General features: G+C 34.3%; 3 protein-coding genes across 5 annotated transcripts; 2 read left to right on the top strand and 1 right to left on the bottom strand.

Moving 5' to 3' along the window:
* Positions 1–4,117: 4,117 nt before the first annotated feature.
* LOC140882795 (uncharacterized) lies at positions 4,118–6,447 on the top strand. The gene is made up of 2 exons (XM_073288997.1): positions 4,118–4,257; positions 5,126–6,447. Exon 2 carries the CDS (start codon positions 5,275–5,277, stop codon positions 6,001–6,003), a length of 729 nt encoding a protein of 242 aa, XP_073145098.1. The 5' UTR covers positions 4,118–4,257; positions 5,126–5,274; the 3' UTR covers positions 6,004–6,447.
* Positions 6,448–9,205: 2,758 nt separating this feature from the next.
* Positions 9,206–13,636, bottom strand: LOC140882150 (histone-lysine N-methyltransferase ASHR2). Of its 2 annotated transcripts, XR_012150141.1 has the most exons (3): positions 13,426–13,636; positions 11,761–13,255; positions 9,206–11,454 (listed from the first exon to the last, which is right to left on the bottom strand). XR_012150141.1 is itself a non-coding variant. In XM_073287946.1 (2 exons), exon 2 carries the CDS (start codon positions 13,156–13,158, stop codon positions 11,998–12,000), a length of 1,161 nt encoding a protein of 386 aa, XP_073144047.1. In that variant the 5' UTR covers positions 13,159–13,255; positions 13,426–13,636; the 3' UTR covers positions 9,206–11,997. The 2 variants fall into 2 exon arrangements, 1 of the variants encoding a protein (XP_073144047.1); XM_073287946.1 differs by having other exon boundaries at positions 9,206–13,255.
* Positions 13,637–15,678: 2,042 nt separating this feature from the next.
* LOC140883857 (DNA-repair protein XRCC1) lies at positions 15,679–19,704 on the top strand. Of its 2 annotated transcripts, none has more exons than XM_073290453.1 (8): positions 15,679–15,815; positions 16,308–16,570; positions 16,658–16,846; positions 17,618–17,729; positions 17,866–17,948; positions 18,265–18,357; positions 18,788–18,874; positions 19,157–19,704. In XM_073290453.1, the coding sequence occupies exons 2-8, from the start codon at positions 16,379–16,381 to the stop codon at positions 19,463–19,465; spliced, it is 1,065 nt and encodes a 354-aa protein (XP_073146554.1). In that variant the 5' UTR covers positions 15,679–15,815; positions 16,308–16,378; the 3' UTR covers positions 19,466–19,704. The 2 variants fall into 2 exon arrangements, with proteins under 2 accessions (XP_073146554.1, XP_073146556.1); XM_073290455.1 differs by having other exon boundaries at positions 15,685–15,815; positions 16,316–16,570.
* Positions 19,705–25,747: the final 6,043 nt, after the last annotated feature.

Genomic DNA, 25,747 nt, shown 5'->3' with positions numbered 1-25,747 from the left:
AAGAATTTGCTATATTACCTAATAAATATTTTTTCCAACAGGTTTTATCATCGAAATATGAAGTTTTTACGTACATCATTAAAATCTAAAGGCAAAAAGTTATTTTAGAAGATAGTTTGAAGGATTATACTCTGAAAAGAATACTGATGGATGAGTTTTCTTCAACAGCAATAGAAAAAAAAAATTAAAGGCTACCATCAAGCAGGAGAAGGTTTGAAATATATTTTTCAATATAGAGTGAATATTTCAAATTTTAAAGTAATGGTTGGAGTTTCATTCGTGGATGAGTTTTAATTGGTTTACATTTTGTTAATTTCAGGATGTTTAATTATATTGGTATTGTTTGGTTAATTTTATTAATAAAGTTTAATTGTTGTTTAATAATGTTATTAGTTCATGCAATATCAAATTTTTGAATATATATTTTTTTTTCCTAAAAATACAGTATCAACTAAATATTCAAAATATCAATCAATATATCTCCTTAATTTAATTTAAAACTCAACATTTATACACGATTTTGTTTCAATGAAACATTAGCAAGTACGAGATATTTCATATTAGATTAAAAATATGCAAGTTGAAAATTGATACGAATATTGTAATAATTAATTATATGTCAATCAACTTAGCCAATCAAAAAAGAGAAATTACATAAGGGATTCAATCCCTAAATGTAAACATCGATCTAGGTTAAATTCATACCTTCAAATAAGAGAAATTACATAAGGGATTCAATCCCTAAATGTAAACATCGATCTAGGTTAAATTCATACCTTCAAATAATTAACTTAACAATACACAAAAAAATAAAATAATGTACACTAAAAGCAATAATTATTAATAAAAAAATGTTTTAGTTCAAATATAGAACCTATTAATTAAAGATTCAAAACATCTATAAATAAAACTGATTTCTTAATTTAATTTAAAAATCTACATAAATACTAATTTTAGTTTCAATCAAATACATGCAGATATGACACCTTTCATAATAGATTAAAAAACATACATTAGAAAATTCATGCAATAATTACAACAAAGTATGATCAATCTTATGTTGCTCTCTCCTTCAGGTCACTGCTGCTCGTGCACATCCCTCGATTTAACCTCCGCATGAGCCAATGAGCATCTGACTCATGTGGAATGAGGTTTCCTTCGGGGTCAACCCTTTTCAAAGTATGATCAATCTTATCAAATTTTCGAATATATTTCCTTTAATAATATACATATCAACTAAATATTCAAAACATCCATCAATATAATTCCTTAATTTAATTTAAAATTCAACAATAAAGATTTAGGGTCAATGAAATACTAGAAACTACGAGATATTCCATATTAGATTAAAAACATGAAAGTTGAAAATTGATACGAATATTGTAATAATTTATTACCTGTCAATCAACTTAGCCAATCAAAATAGGAAAATTACATAAGTTAGGGATTCAATCCATAAATGTAAATATCTAATTCATGCCTTCAAATAACTAACTTAATAATACACAGAAAAAATTAAAATATTGTATACTGAAATCAATAATTATTATTTAAAAATAGTAAAGCTTTATAATTTTCCTTGTACTTTTGAGGTTGCTGCACTAATCGTGGGAGATTTTAACGAGTCTTTGGGCGAAAGAGATATTTTAGTATCATTATGAATGTTTAGTATATTGAATATTCGTAATTCGATATTGAATGTATATTAATTATAAACTTAATATAAATTTTGAACATATTCTAAAAAATAAATAAAATTTTAATTTAATACTAATACTACGTGCATCGCACGGGTGAAATACTAGTATATATAAAAGCAGAAAAGTATGCTAAAAATAGGAATAATTTCTTGCCCAAAAATCGTTTCCAAAAATATTAAATAAGTTATCATTAAATTTAAAAATACAAATACGATATGATAAAATTTAAAATTATAGATAGAATAATATTAAATAACTCATAATAATAATATTATGAGTTATAGGCTTTTTGATATAAAATTTTAAAACACATATAAAAATAAGATATAAATTTTAAAAAATATTAAAGTAGTTTTTATTGTGATCAAAAAAACTTTAACTTTTGTTTTTAATAGAGATATATATAAACATAAAAATCTTTTAAAAATAGAAAACATACCATTTTATATGCCCGCCCTAAAGTTCTTTCCGACAATAGTAAAGAAATTATAATTCAATTTAAAAATACAAATAAGATATTATTGAATTTAAAATTATAGATAGATAAAATATTGAATATTAAAAAAATATAATATTATGAGTGATAAATTATTTGATATAAAATTTTAAAATATAGATAAAAATACGATTTAATTTTAAAAAATGTAAATGATTTTTTTATTCGTTATCGAACAAAATTTATTATTTATTTTTAATAGGGTGATTGTTTTTACTATCCATACATACATATATATATATATATATAATAATAATAATAATAATAATAATAATAATAATAATTTTTTCAATATATATGTTAGGAGCAGTTTGGGTGTGTAGAGAGGAGTGAATGCACACTTAAAAAATATTTTGAGCTATAATAGCTCGATTCTTGGAATATTTAGCACCGATGAATTAAATCGATTTTGGTTTTAAAACCAAGCGGAAAATACTCGAAATAATCATTCGTAGAAACTGATTTAACATTTTGTAAATCATTTTAAAATGATGCAAGTTGATAGATGAAAACAGTTTAGTTGAAACATTTTATCACACTTTGAATGCAACATTTGAGTATTTTATCAAACACATAAAATGCTTTAACAAAGCAATTCAAAATAGTAGCGATAAATAAATGCAAGAAATAAAGAGACACAGATTTGTTTATTGATGTTCGGATATTTCAACAACTCCTACGCCATCCCTTCTTCCTCCTCGGAAGGATATCACTAGAAGACTTTGATTTATGCAACACATTTATACAAACCAACTCCAAGACTAGGATTTACCCACTGTATATCTTAGAACTCCTAGCTCACTCGATTGTAGGCCGCAACCTCACAATCTTCATAATATTTAACATCTTTATGTCAAGACTACAAACACAATCTTTAACATCTTTGTGTTAAGACTCTCACTCAACCAATCTTTCAAAGTACATCTATCGTATGTGTGTGAGTGAAATCTCTTCAACTGATATACAAAGATTTTGGACAAGGAAGAATGTTCTATAAACTTGGTTTGGTGTGAAGAAGTTGACAGTGAATTCTCATCTTTCTTCTTGTTCTCCACACCTTTGGATTTTCTCTCATTCTAGCTAATTTTTTCAAGTAGGCTGCCCATGCTTTGAATCCCTTTCTAAAAACTTGTGTTAGATATTCAAGAGTTTGTATTTATAGGCTCCAAGAGTGATATAGTCGTTAATGTGAAAAATGGGTGTAGGACATAAAAAAAATACAAGGATAATATGAAAACGTAAAATATTAAATAAGACTTTTCTAAATCTAAAAAAATAGAGGTGAAATAATTTTTTTTTTGTAAAAAACATCTTATAAGATGTCAAATATCTTATTACGACAGTTTAAAACATTTTTTTTAAAATTTTCAAACAAATTTAAAGAACTTATAAGTTCTGCCAAATACTCTCTAGGCACAATGATGATTTCAATCCGTTGTGATTAGCTCAATTGTAGTCTAAATAAATATCAAGATGAATTTGATTTTTTTTAAAGTTATCTAAACAATGAAGATACGTTTAAATCCATAGATTTCAAATCCGTTCATTCAAACTCAACCTTAATTTATTTGTACTTTAATTATTTATTCAAACATTTTTATTTACTAATTTTTACCAATAAATATATAAAAATAACAGCATGGTTTGATGTATTATTAATTTATGTATAACTTATCTCATTCAATCTCGCGTTATTTTTATCATTTTATTTATTCATATATTAATTATTAATTTTACATCAATTAAATCAAATAATTTACAATCTATCGATCAAATCAAATAATGTATTAACTATTATTTCTTATTTATTTTTAATAAACATTGTATTACTTATTCTATTACTCAAACCAGACTTAGATAACAAGAATAAAAACATTTAAAGTTGACTTCAGACGGGGTTTCTAGTTTCTAGGGGTAGTTTGGCCTTTCCATCACCTACTCTAGGGTTTATAATTCCGTAAAAATGTTTTAACCAACAGGGCTCTGCGTGAAGAAGCAAAAATGGCGACCGAGGATCAGAACCAATGACGATTTTCTATTTAACAGCGTTCTTAAGCTGAAGTACAATTTCTTCCTTAACCATTATATGGTGCTTCGATTTATAATCTTTCGAATTTTTTTATTGGTGATTTGGATCTATGGAAATGATGATAGGTTTTGAGTTGTCGCTTATTTTTTCTGTGAATTCATGTTCGTAGATGGATTTCAGAGATGAGATGATTAAATAATTAATCTAAAGCCGGGGTAATTATATCATCAAGATTTTTTCCTGGTGGTTTCTGTGTATAGATAGATATAAGAAAGTATTTACGGGGATACCCCGTATGCAAATATTAGCCTCTTGTTGCTTTGGTGCCTACTTCTAAACATTATTTGATAGTTGACTGCCTCTTATCCATGTTTACCATAAGTTGAACTTGAAACTGGAGCATTATTTTGTCATTGGATAAATGAGGAAACGCTATGCCTCATTGGTGAATTATTTCCGGGATACACAGTTCAAAGAGTGACCTGCATTATCCATAATTCTCTTCTGATAGGCTCTTTTTTGTTGGTCGTCTGCCTGATCATGAGCTTTCTATGAATGTAATGTAACTGTGATCATTTTTCGTCGTATCCCAGTCTATTGTTTCTTGTATTTGTTTCACCATGATGGAAAAAAGGCCTTTATATGCTTTTGATGGTTATTATGGTGAAGTATTTGAGCATTCTACCTGTATTGAGGGCTGTTTTGAGGGAATAGGGCGTGTTTTGTATTCGAATTATTATCTGATCTGCTGGTGGTGATTCAGTTGCCCACTAGCAAATATTAAAAGAAGTTGAAATCCTTGACTCTGAATATTGATAAGTGGATCATAAGATTTCTCAAATGTTTAACAATTTCGCTCCTATATCATCTTGTTGAATTTGAGCTCACATGCCATGGCAGATAGAATTGATATTCAACAGAAGGTTGATTGTGGTGGAATTTGTTGAGACTGCAAGATCTGGGAGAACACCTCGATAATATACATTGACTTCTTCACTGTTGGATAAGTTCGGAGAAATATCTATATTAGCTCGTCAAATTTAGGACATATGGCAGAAATCTTAACGTTTACTCAGTCCTCTTTACTGCAAGGCTCTCTGCGTCAATTGGGCACTTCGAGGCAAGTGCAACTTCATGTTGATCGCAGGCAAGCATTCTCAGTTGGAGCTTTGGCTCGGAGTTTTGTTCCGACAAAGTTGAAGAAAGTACGAACTATTGGTTCACCTTATTGGGAAGATAAAGTTGGTTTTTTCAGAGATCCAAAAATGCCAACCACATTTTCCGTTGTTTCTGCTGGGACAGGCAGTGATATTTTACCAGATTCTGGTGGTTCGAATGACAATTTTAGTGGTGGCAATGGTGATGGAGGTGGTGGAAGTGGCAATGGTGGTAATAATAACAATGATAAGGGGGGACCAGGTGAAAATGACGGTGGCGATGCTAAGAAAGCAGGCATGTCAATGTCCCAGAAACTGACACTTGGGTATGCTGCCTTGGTTGGAGTTGGTGGTGCAATGGGCTATATTAAAGGTGGGAGCAAGAAGTCATTAATTTCAGGTGGACTGTCAGCTCTTGTGTTGTATATTGTTTACAGTATTCTTCCAACAAATCCTGTTTTGGCGTCGTGCTTTGGCCTTGGACTGTCATTTTCTCTCCTCGTAGTGATGGGTTCTCGCTTTAAGAGGTCAGGAAAGATCTTTCCAGCTGGTGTTGTCTCCTTAGTATCACTAGTCATGAGTGGTGGTTATCTGCATGGAATATTACGAAGTATGCACTAATCATGCTCAGAGTGAGTTGTTGGGTCCAACTATACTTGACCTGTCACTTGTCGTCCATAATACAGGCAGGTGGACTTCACGTTCTTTGCATGTTAGGTCTCTGAATTCGGCAAATTTGCTCTGGTTTTGTTAAAGTAATAAAAGAGAGGTGGTTTGAACTCGTCAGTAACATGTATCTTATGAGGTGTATCTGATTATATTTGATGCAACTGTAGCTGTTATTTATATGCTTTATGAGTCTTTTATAACCTTGTTTTCCAGGGTTTTTATGTATCCCTTGTAAGGTTTATCTGGACAGAGCTTTTATTTATATGCTTTAGTCTTTCAGTCAGTGGTTCGTTTTTCATACAAAGCTACACTGTGCTAAGGTATCTGTAAACTTTTACATCTGTGTGGGAAAAATAATATGGAGTAAAATGCAAGTTAGTTGTTTGTTTGCGGCAAGTTGATGATCAATATAGTGAATGATGTAGAGTTTTGTAGCAATTTCAAGATTTAATTATGTTGGTAAGATGAAAGATGACACAATGAGGAAATGATATATACTTTTCAATATTATTTAGTCAAACCGGTCCAATACAAATTTATGTAGACTAGCAGTTTATATGATTTAACTTAATGTTGTGAATGCACGCAGACGATGAATGTATTATTTAGATGTATATTTTTATATGGGAATGTATTATTTAGATGTATATTTTTATATGGGAAAGTGATTTGATGGATGATACTATAATTTTAGAGAGGAATTTATATTTGCCAGACTTTGTGTTAAAAGGGTATATAATGCATATCTTCATTTATCGCCGTAGGTTTCGCTAAGGTAGGAATGGAAAACTAAAAATAGGGTGATGTTATATATACTTGTCGGGTTAGATGTAGAGGTGTCAAAATGAAACCGACGGACCTAATCCGCCCTATATTATAAAATAGGCGGGTTGAGTTGAAAATTTTTCAACCCACCAAATGGTGGGTCGGCTCGTCCGCCCGGTCTCGTCTCGTCCAGTGGTGGGTTGCGGCAAGTTGCCGGTTAGACCATCAAATTAAAGTAAGTCCGTCGAGTTGACCAACCGTGCCATCTAAAATAGGTGGGTTGAGTTGATGTTTTCCCAACCCACCTAAAAGGTGAGCCGCCCGTCCGTCCTGCCTAATGGTGGGTTGCAGCGGATTGTGTCTGTTAGCCCGTTTTGACACTTCTAGTTACACGTTGTTACACATTGCACTTAAAATTACATAATTATCCTTAATTTATTTTGGAAAGAACTTTTTCAAATAAATTATGTGAATAATTTTGTAATGCAATGTGTAACCCGATATATAATTCAATATGTACATGTAGCATTTTTCGTGTACACGATTTGTATAGACTACGTGTGCACTGTTTGTGTGGAACAATGATTATAATTTATATTAAAAAAATAATTATTGTAATTTATATAAACGAAGTGATAATATTTTTATTTCATTAATGGCTTAATTTTATGTCTCATTTAATAAGAATTGTTAACCGATTAAATTTGATAAGCAACTTAGATTATAAATAAATTTGATAAGCAAGGTAGATATATATTTTTTTTACAAAAAAAAAAAAAAGAGAGAGAGAGAGAGAGAGAGAGGGGTACAGAGATTGAAGAAATACGAAAAATTTAATAATTTGACATAATTTAAAAAAGATAGGAGTTAAATTTTGAGGTAAGATAGGGAAAAAAATTTTTATATGATTTGATTCATTTGACACACAAACAGTTATTATGAGAGGTGCAACTATAATATAATAGAGTATAAATACAAAAATAGGGAAAAAATATATATTATATATATATTTTTAGGAGAATCTATATTATATATTGAATTGGTGCTGAAATAAAATAAAGCACACAATACATGTAAATATATTAAAATTATTTTGCACAAAGAATCTAGAGATTCTATTAAGATTATATGATCTTTTAAAATATAACATACACATAAAGATAAGGATGCATTTTTTTTTTTTTTTGACTATAAAGACGATATATTACTCAGAAATGCCATTACAAACAACCTTTTTTTTTTTTTTAATAAACAACACACGGTACAGGAAAACCATACATCCACTTTAAAAGTCATGGTTACAAACAACCTCTTTTAACCAAAGAGGAAAATCAACAAAATACCACGAATAAGATCCAGGACTAGACAAAGCAAACTTGGCCAATTTATGAGCCGAGACATTAGCATTTCTACGCATGTGCTTAAAGCCCAAAAAAACATCTGTCAGACACTAGATCCCGGATGGAAGACACCAACACTCTCTCCGGACCCAATCGAACTGACAAATCGTTCACCGCCATAATCGCCTCCAAGGAATCAGAATAAACCCAAATACTGGAAATTCGACACTTAACTCCAAGCTCCAACCCGAACAAGATAGCTGATAGTTCACCTCTTACCACCGAGCAAGGATTACAAATAAGAGAACAAGCAGCAGCAACTAATTCCCCACAAGTGTCTCGAATCAACGCTCCAACAGAATAAAGGCCCTTCACTTCGTCGAAGCCCGCATCCACGTCCAATCTAAATTGACCTCTCGAAGGAGCCACCCATCGTGAATACAAACTTGGGCTACTGTCACTGACAATATGGGATTGAATCTGGCTAGCATTTCTGAATACCCCAATAAGCGGCAGCACCCACGAAACATCTATAGGCTTTTGAACCAGAGCACAATCAAATTTCCTCTTGCAAATCTCACTCCGCACCGCCCAGGCCATAGCACAAAATACGTTAAACTCTTCCAAAGACAATTCATGAAAATGAGTGCCCAATATGGTGACGAATAATCCCCCAAAAATTACTTCCCTTCCAAACATGCCTAACCAACTTGCAATATAACAATGCATGACTAGTAGAGTCCATAAGAGAATTACATAGTGTGCACAAACCTGAAATAGGGACATGATGAACAGCTAGATTTAGGCCCGTGGGGATGAAATTTGACACTGCTTTCCAAATGAAAATTTTCATTTTAAGTGGTAATTTGAGGTTACAAATTTTGCACCACCACTTCCGCTCAGAATAATCTGCATGATTAGGGTGAGGATGAAACATTCCCATTTCAATATGATACCCTGTCTTCACTGAATAATTGCCCTTTTTATCCCACAACCAGTACCTTCGATCTAAACCCCCACCCCCCCCCCACCCCCCCCCCCACCTCGGATTGAGAGGGATATTAAGAATTTCTTCAACTTCAAACCTTGGGAAAGCTGCATCCAGCGCCTCTTCATCCCATCTCCCATCTGTCCGAATAAAGTCAGCTACTTTAACAGCACTTCCCTCAACAGACTTTGAACTACACCCCGTACTAAGCCCTGTTATCCAAGCATCTGAGAAAGCAGGTATGGGCGTTGTGTGGTCGTACATATACAACCCCACTTCCTTGGGGTGAGCAAATGTTATGTATGGAACAACCATAATAAAGACATGTATCTATAAAGTGATATAAGTTGTATATACAATGAAAATTGAAATCCATGCATGTCACGGCAGCATCAAGTCAATAGCCCATCCACCGAGCATGTTATGATAATAGAAATCGAGAGCTGTTAGAGATAAATATTACAATTTACGCAAAGCAAAATAAGTAACTTGAACTACACATTCAATGGAACTTTGATTATCTTGAGTACATCATGTATATCTATGTGGTGGTATAAATTTTTCGCATTTTGTGAGACGGATATTCGACTGACTCAACTCATGAAAAATATTACTTCTATATACTTTTCATTGTATGTACGAACTAAGTCAATTCGTCTCACAAATATAGATTCATGAGTCGTCTCACAAAAGACCTACTCTATATTGTAATATCATAAATTATTAAATATTAATAAATAATAATAATAATAATAATAATAATAAATGAAGCTATAAGCTTCTTTGTGTATATCAGTATATCGAGATAACTCAAGTATGAGTTGTATCTTAATTTCTGACAGGATGAGGTCAACAAGCTTGTCTTGGAGAAAACCTTGTCGTTCCAAAACCATCAGCTCAAAAAATTCTTGATCAAGTATTTCTCTAAAGTGAAAAACATTGATTGCTTGATCGAAGTGTTCTCGCATGAGTCTTTCGTAATCCCCTGATTATTTGGAGGGGGAATGTTGTAGCAATTTAGGTTTTTTGGAACCCTAATGCGCTCATAGATTTGAGCTTCATTCTCGGCCGCTATGTGGGCTCGAAACGTCGCCAAGGATTCGGAACTTGACGACGATTCCAGAGCCGGAACATTCATCTCGTTCGTGTCATTGTCGAAATAAAAACCAAAGGCAAGTCAAAGGGATTATGCCCACTTGCCAAGAGTAAGTCAAATGGCTTGTATAGGTTGCGTTTGGATTAATGGATTCGGATTTGTGGGAGGATCAAAGTATTTGAAATCCATCTATTTAAAATCCCTAGATTGGAGGAGAATTTGAAATTGAAGCAAAAAATTATACTTGGCTAACATAGGAGATTTCAAATCTTCCATTATAATTTTGAAACAAATAGATACAAATGGATTTGAGGTGTGAACTTGAAAACAAATCCTATTAAATAAATCAAGAACATAAAAGTCTGAACAATAACACGGGGAACTTGTGAAACAGTCATGCTTCTGTATCACGTTCTTGCCTTATCAATGGCGGGGAGGAAGCGCAGATTGCGCTACAACATGAGCTCTATCCAACGAGCAAGGTCGAACGGGGCACAGGTATGGTGATGGTTTTTACTCATATACGTGAGAGCTGTCAATAGGATTACGAGGCACGACCATTTCAAGAGTATAATGAGTTACTCGTGTTGGGATAATTTCTCTATAGTCTAAGATACATTCAGAGAAACCAAGTTTTGCAAAAAAGAAATTTTGCACAGACCTAATTTTATAACTGCATGTAATTGGCTAACATTAGACCTGTTCATACACACATGCGTCTCATGTATTATTCACACACGTGCTTCATTTCCATGCATTTATTCTACTCAGGCTTGCAACTCATTTTCATGAGACATGACACTGTAGGGGAACATATGAGATTAAGGACTTGCATATCAACAGGAGCTAGTAAGGAGCAAGTTACCTGCCTGAGCTTTGTCAATGATTTTTCACATACATTTCGTCGTATGGGTACCCACTGTATGCTCTTTGTGTCGTGTAGATCAGCATTCTTCTTTTGTCTAGATTAACAGTGGACCTAGCAAGGCGCTTCGAAATTACATTTATTTATCAATTATCTGTTCACATGTGAGCCATGAACAAGTTGTGATCCTTGCAGTTAGTGAGCGTATATGTGAGATGAGTGTGTCTATGCTGCACATGAGAAAATTTTCAGGATAAAACCATCCCAAAGCATGGCCTCGAGGGCTCGACCCCATCCAATGGAGGTAAAATGACCAAGAAAATTTCTCTTTGTATGGCAGCTCCCCATCCTATGTCAGATATACTCAAAATCAAGCTCAAATTGGATTTCCTTTTATCCAAATTAAAATTAATCATTTTCCAAAATTTATTCTCCTCCATTCAATCTTTACGTGTATTCCCAATTTCAGACTTAATTGGTTGACAAGAAGGAAATGTGCAGCAAACTAAATTCTGGAAAAAAATAAATATAATAACTAAAGCCAATCTAGCAATTCACAACCAAAAGAAATTCGTGGGAATAGAAGAAGAGGCCTAGGTAAAAAACCGCAAATGGCACATTCTTGAAAAACTGAAAGGAAAAAAAAGTAATTTACCTGAAACAGATTGTTCTAGTATTTTATGCTTAATTTCATTAAAAATTGAAGTAATCCCAAACTTTATGTTTATCATCTTTCTAAATCCTGATGCTCTCTGGTTCACAATATCACAAAAGCCAAGCTTTGAAGACTTGCAAAGATCATATGCCTAAATGATAAACAGCAATATCACATATCATGCATCCTCAAACAACACGAAAATCATAAACTTTACTCTGCGTCAACCATGAAAAACTACAAATTCCCATTCATCAGACCGTCCGAGTTGCTCAAGTTGCCACAAACATTGCACTCCATGATTGTTGAAATTCGAGCATCGGGCGGAGGAAGAGGAGCCAATGTACCCCAGCAATTGTCTTTATTACACATATATCTCATGAAGAAATAAGCATGAGGGAAATCATAGTTTTCTTTGTCCATTACAGAATCCTCTTCCCCAATATCATCATCACCATCCTCCTCCATGTCCTCCTCTGCCTCCATATCTTCTTCTCCTTCCTCCTCATTGTCAGACCAATTAGCCTCGACTTTGCATCGATCACAATCACACGAAAAGCCATAATCTTCCTTTAACCTCTTTTGCCTTTCAGAGTACTTGAGATTGACAGGGAAGTAGCTAATGCAAATCTCTCTACCCTCAGGAATATCATGAAGTAATCTCACAACAATGTCAGTATTACTATCAGAACCAGAGTTGGAATCAACGTAGTCGAATCTACAAGCATTAGGGAGACAATCATGGTTGAAAAACGATGCCCTTGGGTAAATTACATACGCCCTAACAGACCTTTCTTCATCTTGATTAAAGGGATACATTAATCCAAAAGCATTCAGTTTGTCCTTAGACAAAAGAGATGCAGTCAGGTCCAAGGAGAACCCGATTTTTAAACTATCAAGAAAAGGGCAACAAACTGAAGAAATCAAAGAATGCAGGAAGTTGGATGCATCATCGACAATGGGTTCACCTTGAAGTGACAAAAGAGTCTGAAAATGGGAAGGAGACACCATTCCAAGATTGTACGCAGCAACGAGGAAGCGGGCTTGTAAAAGGCGGTCGTGGTGGTGATGGAGAAGCGGAGAATTGGAGGCTTGAAGGATCGATAGAGCTTGGCAGACGAAAGGAGTGTGTGAGGTGGAAGTGGCAACGGAAAGGCACTGTGGAGAGCAAAAAACCGACGCATTCGAGCAACGAGGGCAAGATGCGATGGTGGTGCAGTTTGGTGGGATGGCTCTAAAGCAATGACAGCAGTAACATCCTCCTCCGGCAAGAGGGGTGGCAGAGTAGATGAGTATGGGGGAGTCGCGGAGGATAATCTGGCCAGCTTTTAGCGGCTGGGAAGCGATCAAAGCTCTTCCCTTGTGTTTGATATCCACCAGTGAAACATTTTCAGACATTTTTGGCTTTTCAAAGTTACGTGGGCAGCGGAAGCAGCGATCTTGAGGCAGGAAATGGCGCCGGCGGGAGAAAACCACAAAGAGAGACCAACTTCAGCTAAAAGAAGACCATAAAAAATATGAAGATTTAGAAATATGACCTAAACCTTATACCACTTTTAAAAAATAAATTTCATTTATTATATTACCAAATTATCCCTACTAAATAAATTATTAAAATATCTTTATTCACAAATCCAACCATTAAAATTTAAAAACAAATTTCACTTCTTCTGTAAACCCCTTCCCTTCCCTTCCCTTCCCTTGCCTTGCCTCGCTCGTAAATCATTCTTTCTTATAGTCTCCAAAAACCATCTTCCCTCATGTGACCATCTTTCTCTATTCTTCCATATATTTCTCCAAAAAAATATATTCACACTCCAGTGATCATCTTCATCCTCCCACAATCATATTTTTCGAGAGCTCATCTTCTTCACCACACACAATTGCTACTTACGATGTCGAATGAAAGAGTTTGTAAGTTTATTTACCTATTTTGCAAAAATATTGCGAAATGTGTTTGCAATAGTTACTATCAGAGATCATAAAAAACTAAAGTGATCATTAATGACTACCAACAACCACGCAAAACTAAGATGACCATTACAAGGTCGGACGACCATTAGACGACTAAGAAGACCATCATAGACCATTAGAGACCATGCACAACCATATGTTGGGCGACCACTAGATAAAGACCATGAGAGACCATCGTGAAGCCGATAAGACCATCACGTTACCATCAAGAGACCATCAAAGCAATATATCATCACACAGACCAATCTATCATAGCGACAACCTCATTTCATATACGTCCACCAAACTCCCCAACAGAAGAAATATTTATTGCGGGCATCCTGCATTAACAACAAAATCAATGTTAAGAATATTTCAAATTTTTTTGGCAAAACAATTATAAGCTATGAGACCATCATATAACTATGAGAGACCATCATAAAACTACAGAGACCATCACGACAAGGTCAAGAGACCATCATATAACTATGTGAGCAAAAAAATTATAGGCTAGGAGATCATCATATAACTATGAGAGACCATTATAAAACTGCAGAGACCATCCATGGCAATGCTAGGAGATAATATATAACTACGAGAGCAAAACAATTATAGGCTAAAAGACCATTATATAACTATGAGAGACTGCATAAACCATCCACGATAAGGCTAGAAGACCATCATATAACTATGAGAGGAAAAAAATTATAGGCTACGAGATCATCATATAACTACAAGAGACCATTATAAAACTACATAGACCATCCACGACAAGGCTAGGAGACCATCATATAATTATGAGAGACCATTATAAACTACGGAGACCATCCACGATAACCATGAGAGACCAACATTATAAACAAAAAGACCATCACAAAATCTGCATACAAGCTTACAAAAAAAAAAAGGTAGGGCAAAATATGAATACCTAGCTTATGAATGGAGAAAATAAATAACACAAGAAGAAAATAAGACCATCACAAAATCTGCATACCTAACTTGTGAATGGAGCCCAGAAAAAAAATCACATTGAGTGAATGAAAATGAGAAGAGAAGAAGAAATCGGAGTGAAGAAGATAAACTGAGAGAAAATAGGAAAGAGAGTCAAAGTATGAATTTGACCAATCACTTAATTAGAATATATAATTATTTTATTATTTTATTATTTCAAAAAGTACAATGATTAGTTAAGCGTAAATTAAGATAAATAGGTTTATAATTAAAATGGAGGTCATTGACTTAAAAAAATCTTTAAGGTCATTTGATCAAAATTGAAGACCAACTAAGATCATTTTTTTAAATGCCCCATCAAAAATACCCTTGAGAAACCAAACCAGTGCTATACTTTGAAGAGGCCAAATAAAAAGATAAAATTAAAAACAAAAAACAAAAACAAAAAATTGAAGAGGAAGATATGGGGATTTAGTCTTCGGATAAATATCCAAACTTGCTTTTGTTTTTAATTTTTTTTAAAAAAAGAGTAAAAGTAAGAGCAGATATCAAAAATGTTTTTATTATTTTATAAATTAAAAAAATTTAAAATATATATTCGAATAAGGTTTTTATAAAATGTTTTTTAAAAATATTTTTTAGATTTTTCAAATATAGTTATTTAAACAAATTTGAGATCGTTTTTAGAATGGAATTGAACGATGAATATCATAACATCTTTACTTTTGAAACGTTAAAATATCTTTATAAAATATTTATTCAAAAAAATATTTATTTTTAAAACAATTTTTTATATATATTTTTAAAAAACACTTTATAAAAATATTTTATAAATAATTGTCCATACAGATCATATATTTTTAAAATTATCTTCGGTTATCAAAGAAATATATTTTTTTTAGAAAATTTAAGTTGTAATATCCATCCATAAATTATAATTTTTTATTTTAAAAATTTGTAATAATTTATAAATCAATTTTGTTAAACACCCCTTGTAAAAGCCCCATCATCAGTCAGTCGATTAGCAACCCAAATATACGCGAGCGAACTCAAGTCTCAACCGTGAGATTATATATATGGCAGAAAGCAAAAACTGAAACGGAGCCCCCTCAATTGCCAATTTCTTCCCTTCCCGATCAATCCCCATCAAGGTAAACCCACTTTAAATTTTGATTCGTTGATTATATATGTTTGTTTTTTGTGGGTTTTTTTTTTTCTAGCTAGATCGATTCTGTGTTTAAGGTCAAACAATGTTGGTTAATCTTCTTACTGAACCTCTTTTTTTTACCATTGTTACTGTTCTGCATGCACGTTCAATGTTAACTGATGTGAATTGAAAGTTCTTGCACTGGGCATTCCAGTTTTCTGTTTTGCAATGCTGTTTTCATCAATCAAGATGAACAACTTGGCAAATGGCATTGCAATCTTCTTTTCATCTGTATTGATGAAACCACGCGCCATTGTCATGTGAGGGAGCTAGTGATAAGACGTGTACATCTTCTCAACACATGAACGTGGTTGGAAACAGCCAATGACCCTTGTTTTGTCTGCTGATTACTTTCATTTGATGTTTTCTGTTTTGGAAGCTATGAAGAAAGTTGTAGTTTTGTGTTTTAATTGTTTTAATTTTGTGCAATATTAAGGATTGAAGTGACTAGTGAGACACAGAGGCTTGAGGGTTTTACATTAGGCAATTATCATCTTGTCTGGTACAATGTCGAGCCAAGGTGGCAATAGTCATGGAACTGCAAGAAAACGCAATTTGCCCTCATGGATGAGTTCTAAAGAAGACGAAAATGACGGTGACGAAAAAACCAGCCAACCAAGAAGCAAGGGCAAGTCCAAGAAGGAGCAAAGCCCCGTTCAGGTCGAAGGGAAAGGCTCTTCGGATTTCTCAAAACTTATGGTACTATAGTTATTTGAGCATTCATTACGTGTTTGTGAAATTCTGTTTTTAAGCCATAGTAGTAATAAGTTGCTTTTTATTGTCCAGGAAGGAGTAGTATTTGTGCTATCCGGATTTGTGAATCCAGAGCGGGGTATTCTACGGTCACAGATGATGGAAATGGGTGCAGAATATCAACCTGATTGGGATTCGAATAGCACCCTCTTAGTATGTGCTTTTCCTAACACACCAAAGTTTAGGCAAGTTGAAGCTGAGGATGGAACTATTATATCAAAGGTCCAATGCTTGCTTCGAGCCATGATTTCTTATTTTATGTACGGATCAGTAAAGTTACTGTATGAAGCCATTTGTCCAATTTTACCAAACATGAATGGTTTGAATTTTAAAACTTTTTAAGCAGCATTTATTCAATCGCTTGTAAACGATATCAGAAATAAGTGATTGAACTTTGCTTTTTTATCAAAAAAAAAACAAAAAAGAAAAAGAAGAAAAACAAATTTTTTACAAACTGAAATCTAGCATTACAATTATTAGCTTTTGATAGCTAGTGATACATCGTGTGAGATTCTCAGTTTGGTGTTCATTGTTACTCCTCTCTTCTTTCTTATTCCCTTCCCCCTTGCCTTTCCCCCTTGCGTGATATTTTCTATGATTTCTCGTTCTATTTATTCAGATCTTGGTGGTAAAACACTGCTCAATGTCGCTCTTTTATTCTTTTTATTTCCTTGGCTTTATAGAAAACATAAGCTTCTGGATTATCAAGTAAATTATTTATATAGAAATCCACATGCACTTGTATCTTAGATTCTTAAGCACTAAAGATTTATTGCAGATCTAGTTCATATTATAAACTCACACCTTCAGTTTATTGTTCAATTACATTTCACATGTGGTATGCTTTAGTTGTTTTATTGCTTACAATGAGTGCCTCACTAAAATCTATCATAATTGATGTTCCCCACGGAGATATTACTCATATTTGTCCAGACTCTGCCCCTTAGAACGGTACATGACTTTCTTTATTTCCTCTTTAAACTTCTATTATAGGATTGGATATCACAGTGTTATAATCAAAGAAAACTTGTTGATATTGAATCATATTTATTGAATGTGGGCAAACCATGGAGGAAGCAACGGGTTTCTCATGAAACTAGCCAAGGTTTGTCTCTCTTGCTCACACGTACTCACACACACACACACACACACTCACTCACTCACTCACTCACTCACTCTCTCACTCACACACAGAGGCAAGCTGCATTGCTATTTTGTAACTCTCTGAGCTATACCTGCAGACGTAAAAATTACGATGCCTAGAAAATCTTCGAAACAAGAAGAGAAGAGCTCACACTCGAAGAAGAGTATTGCATCTTCCAAGGTACTCGCATGTTTCACCTTTGTTATAAAAATGCATTTTTGTATTGCATTTTGCTAGAACATTAGCATTCAGATGAAACCAATTACCAGTTTGATCTGTTGAGGTTTTGAGGATCCTAGATTGTTGCGATGGTGATTATACTTGAAATGAATATAGATATTATACATATGTCCTCCATATAGTAGCATCCTTGTGAAAGATTTGTAGGGTAGAATAAGATGAAGTCATAACCTGTAGTTGTTTGTCGTTGTTCATGCACGTCACTTTTAGTTTTTTTTTTATCTCATGTCTAAAGTATGGGGTTACTTGTTACCAGATGAAAAGTAACTTTTCTCCTGCAAAAGTTAAGAGGTGGGCTGTTGAGGACTTGAAACGAACCATATCATGGCTTGAAAATCAAGATGAGAAGGTTAGTTGCAATAATAATACAGTTATCCCTTCTTTAATGGTCTTAAAATTGCTCGAAATTGATACTGTGACGCCAATTTTATCTCAAAATTTTGTTAATATATTTGCCCTTTCAATATGGCTGTAAGATGATATTGGACCATATAATTTTCTCGCCTGGAAATATTTCTTAAAACTTAGAATTAGTAATTGTTTTCTTTCTCCCTCTCTGATTATAATGATCTGTTCCTATCTCATCTGTATGAGACCTCTAATAGTTATTAAATCTTTGTGATACTGCTGGATTTATAAACTTATAAGAAGAAGATTTGTTATTTACCAACGATGTTAACTTCTATGTATGTTTTATCCTGTTTTATCTTTTGCACTTTGTTCTTAAACCAGACTTTTATCTTGTCATTAGCGCTATTGATTTGTTTATTTTTCTGTAGCCAGATCCCCACGAGATAAATAACATAGCTTCTGAAGGAATCCTAACATGTTTGCAAGATGCCATAGATGCCCTCAAGCAAGGACAGGTATACCACTAATTAGTTTGTTCTTTTCTTCTAATTCCATGATTTAATTGTCTCTGCCCAATACTTTGGCACGTGATAGCATATTTGATCTGATAAAGTTTTAATATTGTGTGTGGCTCTTGGAAACAATAGGTTATCTGTTTTTCTTGCACTCCATCACATTTTTGTGTTCCAATATCATGGGCATATAAAACTTGATATAGTATTGTTTCTATCCTGATTCTTGCTCGCTTGGGGTATTTTAGTCTGACTTTATCATGTATTACATTTGTTGTCGTTTAGGACATCCAAGCTATGGCTGAAACATGGGCATGTGTTCCCCGGTTAGTTAAGGAGCTGGCAGAATTGGACTCCGCAACAGACTCTAAGGCTTCACTTAGCAAAGAAGATCTCTGCAGAGAAGCAATGGTCTGTAAACAAATCTACGAGCTCGAATTTCTCAACGTGCAGCCCCAATCTTATGGGAACAAGAAAGCCCCTAAGGATCAAGAGAAGTATGCGAGAGATGACCCTGTTGACAGTGATGAAACAATCGAGATGACTGAAGATGAAATTGATGAAGCTTATAACTCCATAGCTTCTACTCTGTAACTCTGCAAAAAAGCCTTGAACTGCATTTTTCAAATATTTTCTAATATCTTCACTTGTTATTTTACCTTGATTATTCAAACGAGCATCACAAGCAGCGTCCGTGCATATACAGATCAAGCAAATACATAGGGGCACAGGTTCGTGGTCTGCACAAGATTTAAAATCTTCCTTAAATTTCTTACTGAAGCTTTAATATTATCTATTTTAAAAGATTTTTTGTGCAACAAATTTTGGTATAAAGTGGAATTATGTCGAAATATATTTTCACATTGTGTTTTTATTCTTCGCGTCCTTATCACGAGGAAGTGATATTCAAAGGGAAAATATGTGTTTTGTTTTAGAGTCCGATGGTAGCTACTATATGGATATTTTGTTTTAAGTCATAACTGTCTTGCACGAAGGTGTCCATGGTATCTTTGGACGTTTTTAGAAACCCGGTGGCGTGTTTTAGAGAAAAAAAATACACTTGGCCACCGAGTTTCTAAAACACACCATCGGGTTTTTGTAGGCACCCAAAAATATCGTGCACACCTTCGTACTGGATATCAAAGTTTATTTTGTTTAGTAATAACGTACTAGTCATTCTTTTCTTTATTTATTTTATATAATAGACGGGTCGATCTGATTCATATATAATGTGAAAATTGAAAAGCAATGTTTTTTTGCTAGAGTCGTCAATACATTTAGATCCGTCGGACCAATCCCCTCATCATGAAAAGTTGGTGAGTTGGGTTATGATTTTAGTGACTGTTTGTTGCGGGCCTAAATAGGTCGCGTGTTGTGACGGGTCAGTTCGTCTAATTTTTTAAAAAATATATATATTTTAAAGTTATTTTTCATCGAATTTTTGTAAATTCTTGCATCAAGACACTTATTTTTAAGTTATGATATTCGAAATTTTAAAACTAATATTTGATGTGTTTTAAATGTCTTTCATTATTATTTTTCTTATTATGGACTCATTTGGTAGATGTAATGAACTTATTAATGTATACCAACTTTGATTAATAAAATAAAAGATATGTACCAGTTGAGATAAAATGGTATTTTGTTTGATACATAATTTGTGGTAATGATAAAAGTGTGTTTTGTTGCACAATTACCAACTTACCCCTCTTGACGGTTTATGTTGGCCATCCATTCTACTAATTTCCTCTACTCCAGCTTATTCTTTCCTTCGCTCAAATCTTACTGTTCTTCGCCTCCAACCTCAACCCCACCCTTTTCTAGAGAAAATTTTAGATCTGTGTTTTCAATGGTCTCAATATTTTTATGATTACAACTTTGAAACAGTAGTGACTCCAACAATTTCACAAACAAAAACTCGAAGTCGCAGAAGCAAAAGAACGCTATTGTACAATCTAAAGGAATTATGAACTTAGAAGATGCAAGGCAAAGGAATCCCTGAGCCTCTTTGTTTGTGAAGGCGAAGGAATCTCATAACTAAATATCGTCGGTGTAGGCGAAGGAATCTCATAACTACAAATCGTCGGTACAGAGACAAAAAATAAATAAAAAAAGAACTCCTGTCATTTTTATTATAGAGCCAAAAACTCGAAACATCGTAAACACTTAAAACAAAAATTTAGAAGTTGACGGATCGGAGTTCACATTCGTTTCATATGCCGTCGGAGTTGCAAGTCGTTGAAAGAAAATGGGTAAAGAACTTGGATAATGTTAGGCCAAATATAACGTCTCAAAACTCAAGAATACTACTAAATTCTAAACATATTATCTTATTTTAAAACTTGCAATGCGAAAAATAAAAATTTTCATTAAAATAAAATATTGTGCACCAAACAATTTTAATAAAATATTTCTCAACAAATTTGCCAACATGTAAAAAAAATTAAAAGTTAAAACTTGTTTTCCCTTCAAATAAACTTAAAAGATGCACAACATAAAATTTCTTCCGACAACACGCTCGTGCATCTTCTCCCCGCTCGACCGTCTACTCCGCTTCATATCCCTCGACATACTCGTCAATGACATCATTAACTTCATCAATATATGCATCATTCAAGTATAGCGAGTTTAAAGACTCAACATGTAGGGACCCAACCCGGATCACCTATTAAATCACTAATTAAGCATGCAATTAAAGATAATCCTAAAACAGTAAATCAAACAACGAAAATAAAACAAGTTTAACAACTCAAACCGACAGTATACAACATGTGACTAAAAACCCAAAGTACCAATAGCGTTATACAACCAAATCGAAACAGTATCAAAACCTACTGAAACAACCCTGAAGAAGGATCACAATGTAACGACCACTAGCCTCGCCCGACCTGAGCCATGTCCCAACGAATGAGATGTCCAAGAAAACACAATACAAGGACGTGAGAGAACTATGCTCAAAACAAAAACACGAGTATACAAACCTACTATGATGCATGCAAATTATGGGGTATTGGTCAATTGTAACGTCCTGCTCAGACTAGAAGCCAATGAGCGTATAGTACCATCTGAGATAAAATCCGTTGGGTACATCCACACAATCGACAAGGATCATCGTAGCGTCAGTCTCCGTAATTACGACATCTCCCGGTGTCCAAAAATAAAACAAGAATGTAGGGCTAAGCAACCCTACTCATCAAGCTATCTTGAAGGAGATTCAGCTCAACATGAATATGCACATTCATCATAATATATAAAGCAGTAAAACATGGATCATGACACATAAAATTCAACATATAAGCATGAATACTTGCTGAAAATCTCAATCAGTACTTACGTACCTTACTAAGATAGTCCTAACAATTACAGTCTAGGGTCCAAGCCTACAAGCCAACAATTATCATATTAATAAAGCTGATGTAAAAGCCTTAACTAAGCCACTAGATACTCCCTAATACTACTAGAGATCTTGAACTATACTTGCGTTCGTCGTCAGACATTTGCTGTCGAAGGCCCCAACTTCTAAGCACCGCTCCGCAGCTCTTTCGGAAGCACCTTGCTACTGCCCAGCCCTCGATTATATGGCTAGAAACGCCCCAAAGAACTCAAGGAAAGAGAGGAAAGAAGTGTGAATGTGTGGGGCCTTGGGTTTTTAATCTCATTCTTGGGGCAATTAGTAATTAAACATCATTAATTAAACAAGTGAGATGAAAGATCAAACAATTTTTTTTAAAAAATAACTTGTGCGCTCGAGCGACACTTTTTGGCCGCTCGAGCGTGGCCAAATCTCCAACCTTCGGGTTGGGGAGATCAGGCTGCGCATGGGCTGCTATAAAGTGCAGCTCGGGCCTTCCCTGAGCAGATTCATGCTCTGTTTTCAGCAGCTCATGGTTTGATCTTTCAACCTCTTCAATACATGCTCTTCCAATCTAAACATGCACAATCATAACAAGTTTTAAACATGTTTACAACCATTCATTACATCAAACTAGTAATCTAAAATATATTCAAAGGACTAGATTACACAAGGATTCAACATGTTCTTCAAACTACCATGAAGCATAAGTCTTCTAACATGATTGATAATGATCTAAGTACATCCCTTCAACTACAAACAACCCGAAATACCACATGCTAAGTCTCTCGATCATAATCTCTTATGGTTGTCTTTGACCCGTTTCAGCCCCTCCTATTGTCATGCACACATACAAAACAAGACAATAGCCGGAGAGACTCCGGTGAGAATATAATTCCCAGTATAAAAACATATACATGCAATATCAAAATATATCAACTTCAAGATATAAAGAATAAGTTGCATAATTTGTAAACAAACTTCGTTCTTGAGATTTAAAGCCGCTCCAGGCCTCAGGATTTTAATAAAATCTTGGTGTTGAGAGTTAAAGCCGCTTCAGACCTCAAGACTCGTATCTAATCTTGGATTGAGGTTTAAAGGATGGTTCAGATTTTCGATAGTCATAATCGATACGAAAACAATATAACTTCAGTTATAATATAAAGATCCACTACCTGTGATGGATCAACAAGTCAAATTCTACAATAACACATAAAGAACCCAAGTATGTAATTTGTTCGGGACAACTCAAGCACCATCCGTCTCGAGTATCAAAATCCATTTTTGATCGATATCATTTTATACCTTCTTATTTATTGGTCTTTCTTCTCGGTTCTTTATGCTCCAAACTGATCAATAACATCAAGAGAGCATACATCAAAATCTGCTCAAGTTCAATCAAATCTCAAGGTAGAAAACAACTTCAAACCTTAGCCAAAACTATCCCGGTTTGCAGGCTGAATTCCCGAACTCGTCAAACTTGAATCCAAAGGTCAAATTGAAGCTCTTATTGCAAGGATTCCGGAACTAAGCTCGGATTTAAAATCGGATGGCCGGATCAAAAGATATCGAAGTTGGAAGATGAAATCTCAAAGAGAAGATGAAGCTATCGGTTCCTTAGCTGAAGAAAAATATGAAAATCTGATGAGAATAGACACATTACACGTTCATATCCTCTAAATTCCAAGTGTCCTCCACTACTTTGCCAATTTTGCAAATTGGCCCTTCCAAACTTCATTATTTGCAATTCAGTCCTCGGTCATCTTTTAAATTCAATTTCAATCCTAAATAATTTAAGAATATTAGAATTTAAATCTAAAGTCTAAAAATTCTCAAATTAAAAATTTTCGGATTAAAATTAAATAATCTCAGATTAAATCAAATAATCCCGGGCATTACAGAATGAGCAACAAATCTGATTCTCGGATGCCCTATTTATAGGCGACGATCGGAAGCTCTGAACTCCCGATCGGAAACTCTGGTCTCTGCATGGAAGCCACGTTCCGAACTGCCACTGTTTGGAAGCTCCGATCTCTACTTCGGAATTTCCGATCCCATGCATGTGTTTGTGTGTCCAAACATTGGCGACACGTCACTAGTGTGCATGGCCTTACCTTCGGAAGCTCCAATCTCACGTTCGGTAGGTCCGAACTCACTCTATGCTTTCAAACTCCAGCTACTAGGGTTCGATGCTTCCGAACCCACTTCGAATTCCGATCTGTTCGGTGGTTTCGAAGCTCTGATTCAACATTTATGATTCGATTAATAACTTGGTTAATTTAGATTGGAATCCCTTAATCATGTTTTACCATTTAATCTTGTAAAACGGGGTACGAGTTATTACACAACAAGCATAATTCATATACAAAATAAATACATAATAAAATTCATCATGCTTTGAATGTGTAAAAATACTATAAACAACATGCATAAAAACATAAACATCAACTTCTTCATCTTGGGGTGGTGAAATATGTGCAATTGTGATATTCATATCTTATAAGCACATGGGGTTCTTGTGATCATGGTTGTTGTACAACAAGCATATAGATGTACTATCCATACTCGCCTTCACTAATATACACACCATCTCTGTATCGTCCATACTGGTCTTGGCCAATATACGCATCTTCACTCTTTGGGATGGCCTTCGGAGCTCATCTCGGAGTACCAGTCTCATACTGGTACCACAAGAACACATACAACATCCAAAATATTTTATCATCTATCATTGAAACATTATCACCATAACTTAGTCATACTTGCTCATCATAAACATTTCATGTCTTTGAAACATTTCTTGCTTAAAAATCATGCATGCTATTTGAAAGAAATGAGTTCAACAACTTTACATTCATAAAATTTCATGCTTTCATAATGAACATAAATTTTGTGAGGAAAAAGTACATATAATGCACTACATAGCTAAATTGATCCACTTGAGTCGTTCTTTCCGTTCTAAATTCAAAACTTGAACATATTTTCATAAAACATTTAAAAATAGTTCTGACAACTTAAAAGACCTTAAAAGTAGCTTTAGGACATCAAATACATGTTTAAAATAAGTTCCAGGACGACCTTTAGAATTGAGGTGTCCCTCGGAGGGCGCCTGGGCGCTAGGGCCACACCCAGGCAGCCCCTAGGTGCCTGAGCCACGGCCCTGGCAGCGCCTAGGTGCCAGGGATTCGACCATGGCAATGCCTAGGAACCTCTGGACGGTGTCTCAGCCCTGCTACTGCGTATAATACAAGGGTTTTTGAGATTTTTGGCCCTCAACTCGATCCTTTCGATTCTCATTCAATCAAACTCATCCACTCGTTAAAATTTGTGATCATACTCAAGAAAAAACTTCAAAACTCGAAAGCATTCAATCAAGGCAACCATTTAGAAAATATTTACATCCAAAAACTTTAAGTTCAAAATACACACACCAAAAATCTGAGTTTCACGCATATTTCTCATCAAATCTTAAAATCTGTACACAAAATTTTAAGAACGGTTCACATATCACAATCCAACATCAT

This window comes from Henckelia pumila, chromosome 2 (assembly GCF_033568475.1).
Source record: "Henckelia pumila isolate YLH828 chromosome 2, ASM3356847v2, whole genome shotgun sequence".
NCBI classification, from domain to species: domain Eukaryota; kingdom Viridiplantae; phylum Streptophyta; class Magnoliopsida; order Lamiales; family Gesneriaceae; genus Henckelia; species Henckelia pumila.
Note: the sequence above shows the minus strand (reverse complement) of the source record. Positions and strands in the feature narration are given on the sequence as shown.

Excerpts from the sequence above, each read along its gene's own strand:
- LOC140882795 (XM_073288997.1), top strand. The coding sequence starts at position 5,275 with ATGGCAGAAATCTTAACGTTTACTCAGTCCTCTTTACTGCAAGGCTCT.
- LOC140882150 (XM_073287946.1), bottom strand. The coding sequence starts at position 13,158 with ATGTCTGAAAATGTTTCACTGGTGGATATCAAACACAAGGGAAGAGCT.
- LOC140883857 (XM_073290453.1), top strand. The coding sequence starts at position 16,379 with ATGTCGAGCCAAGGTGGCAATAGTCATGGAACTGCAAGAAAACGCAAT. Across the intron at positions 17,730-17,865 it reads TTCTCATGAAACTAGCCAAG|ACGTAAAAATTACGATGCCT; the intron begins GTTTGTCTCTCT and ends CTATACCTGCAG. Across the intron at positions 17,949-18,264 it reads AGAGTATTGCATCTTCCAAG|ATGAAAAGTAACTTTTCTCC; the intron begins GTACTCGCATGT and ends ACTTGTTACCAG.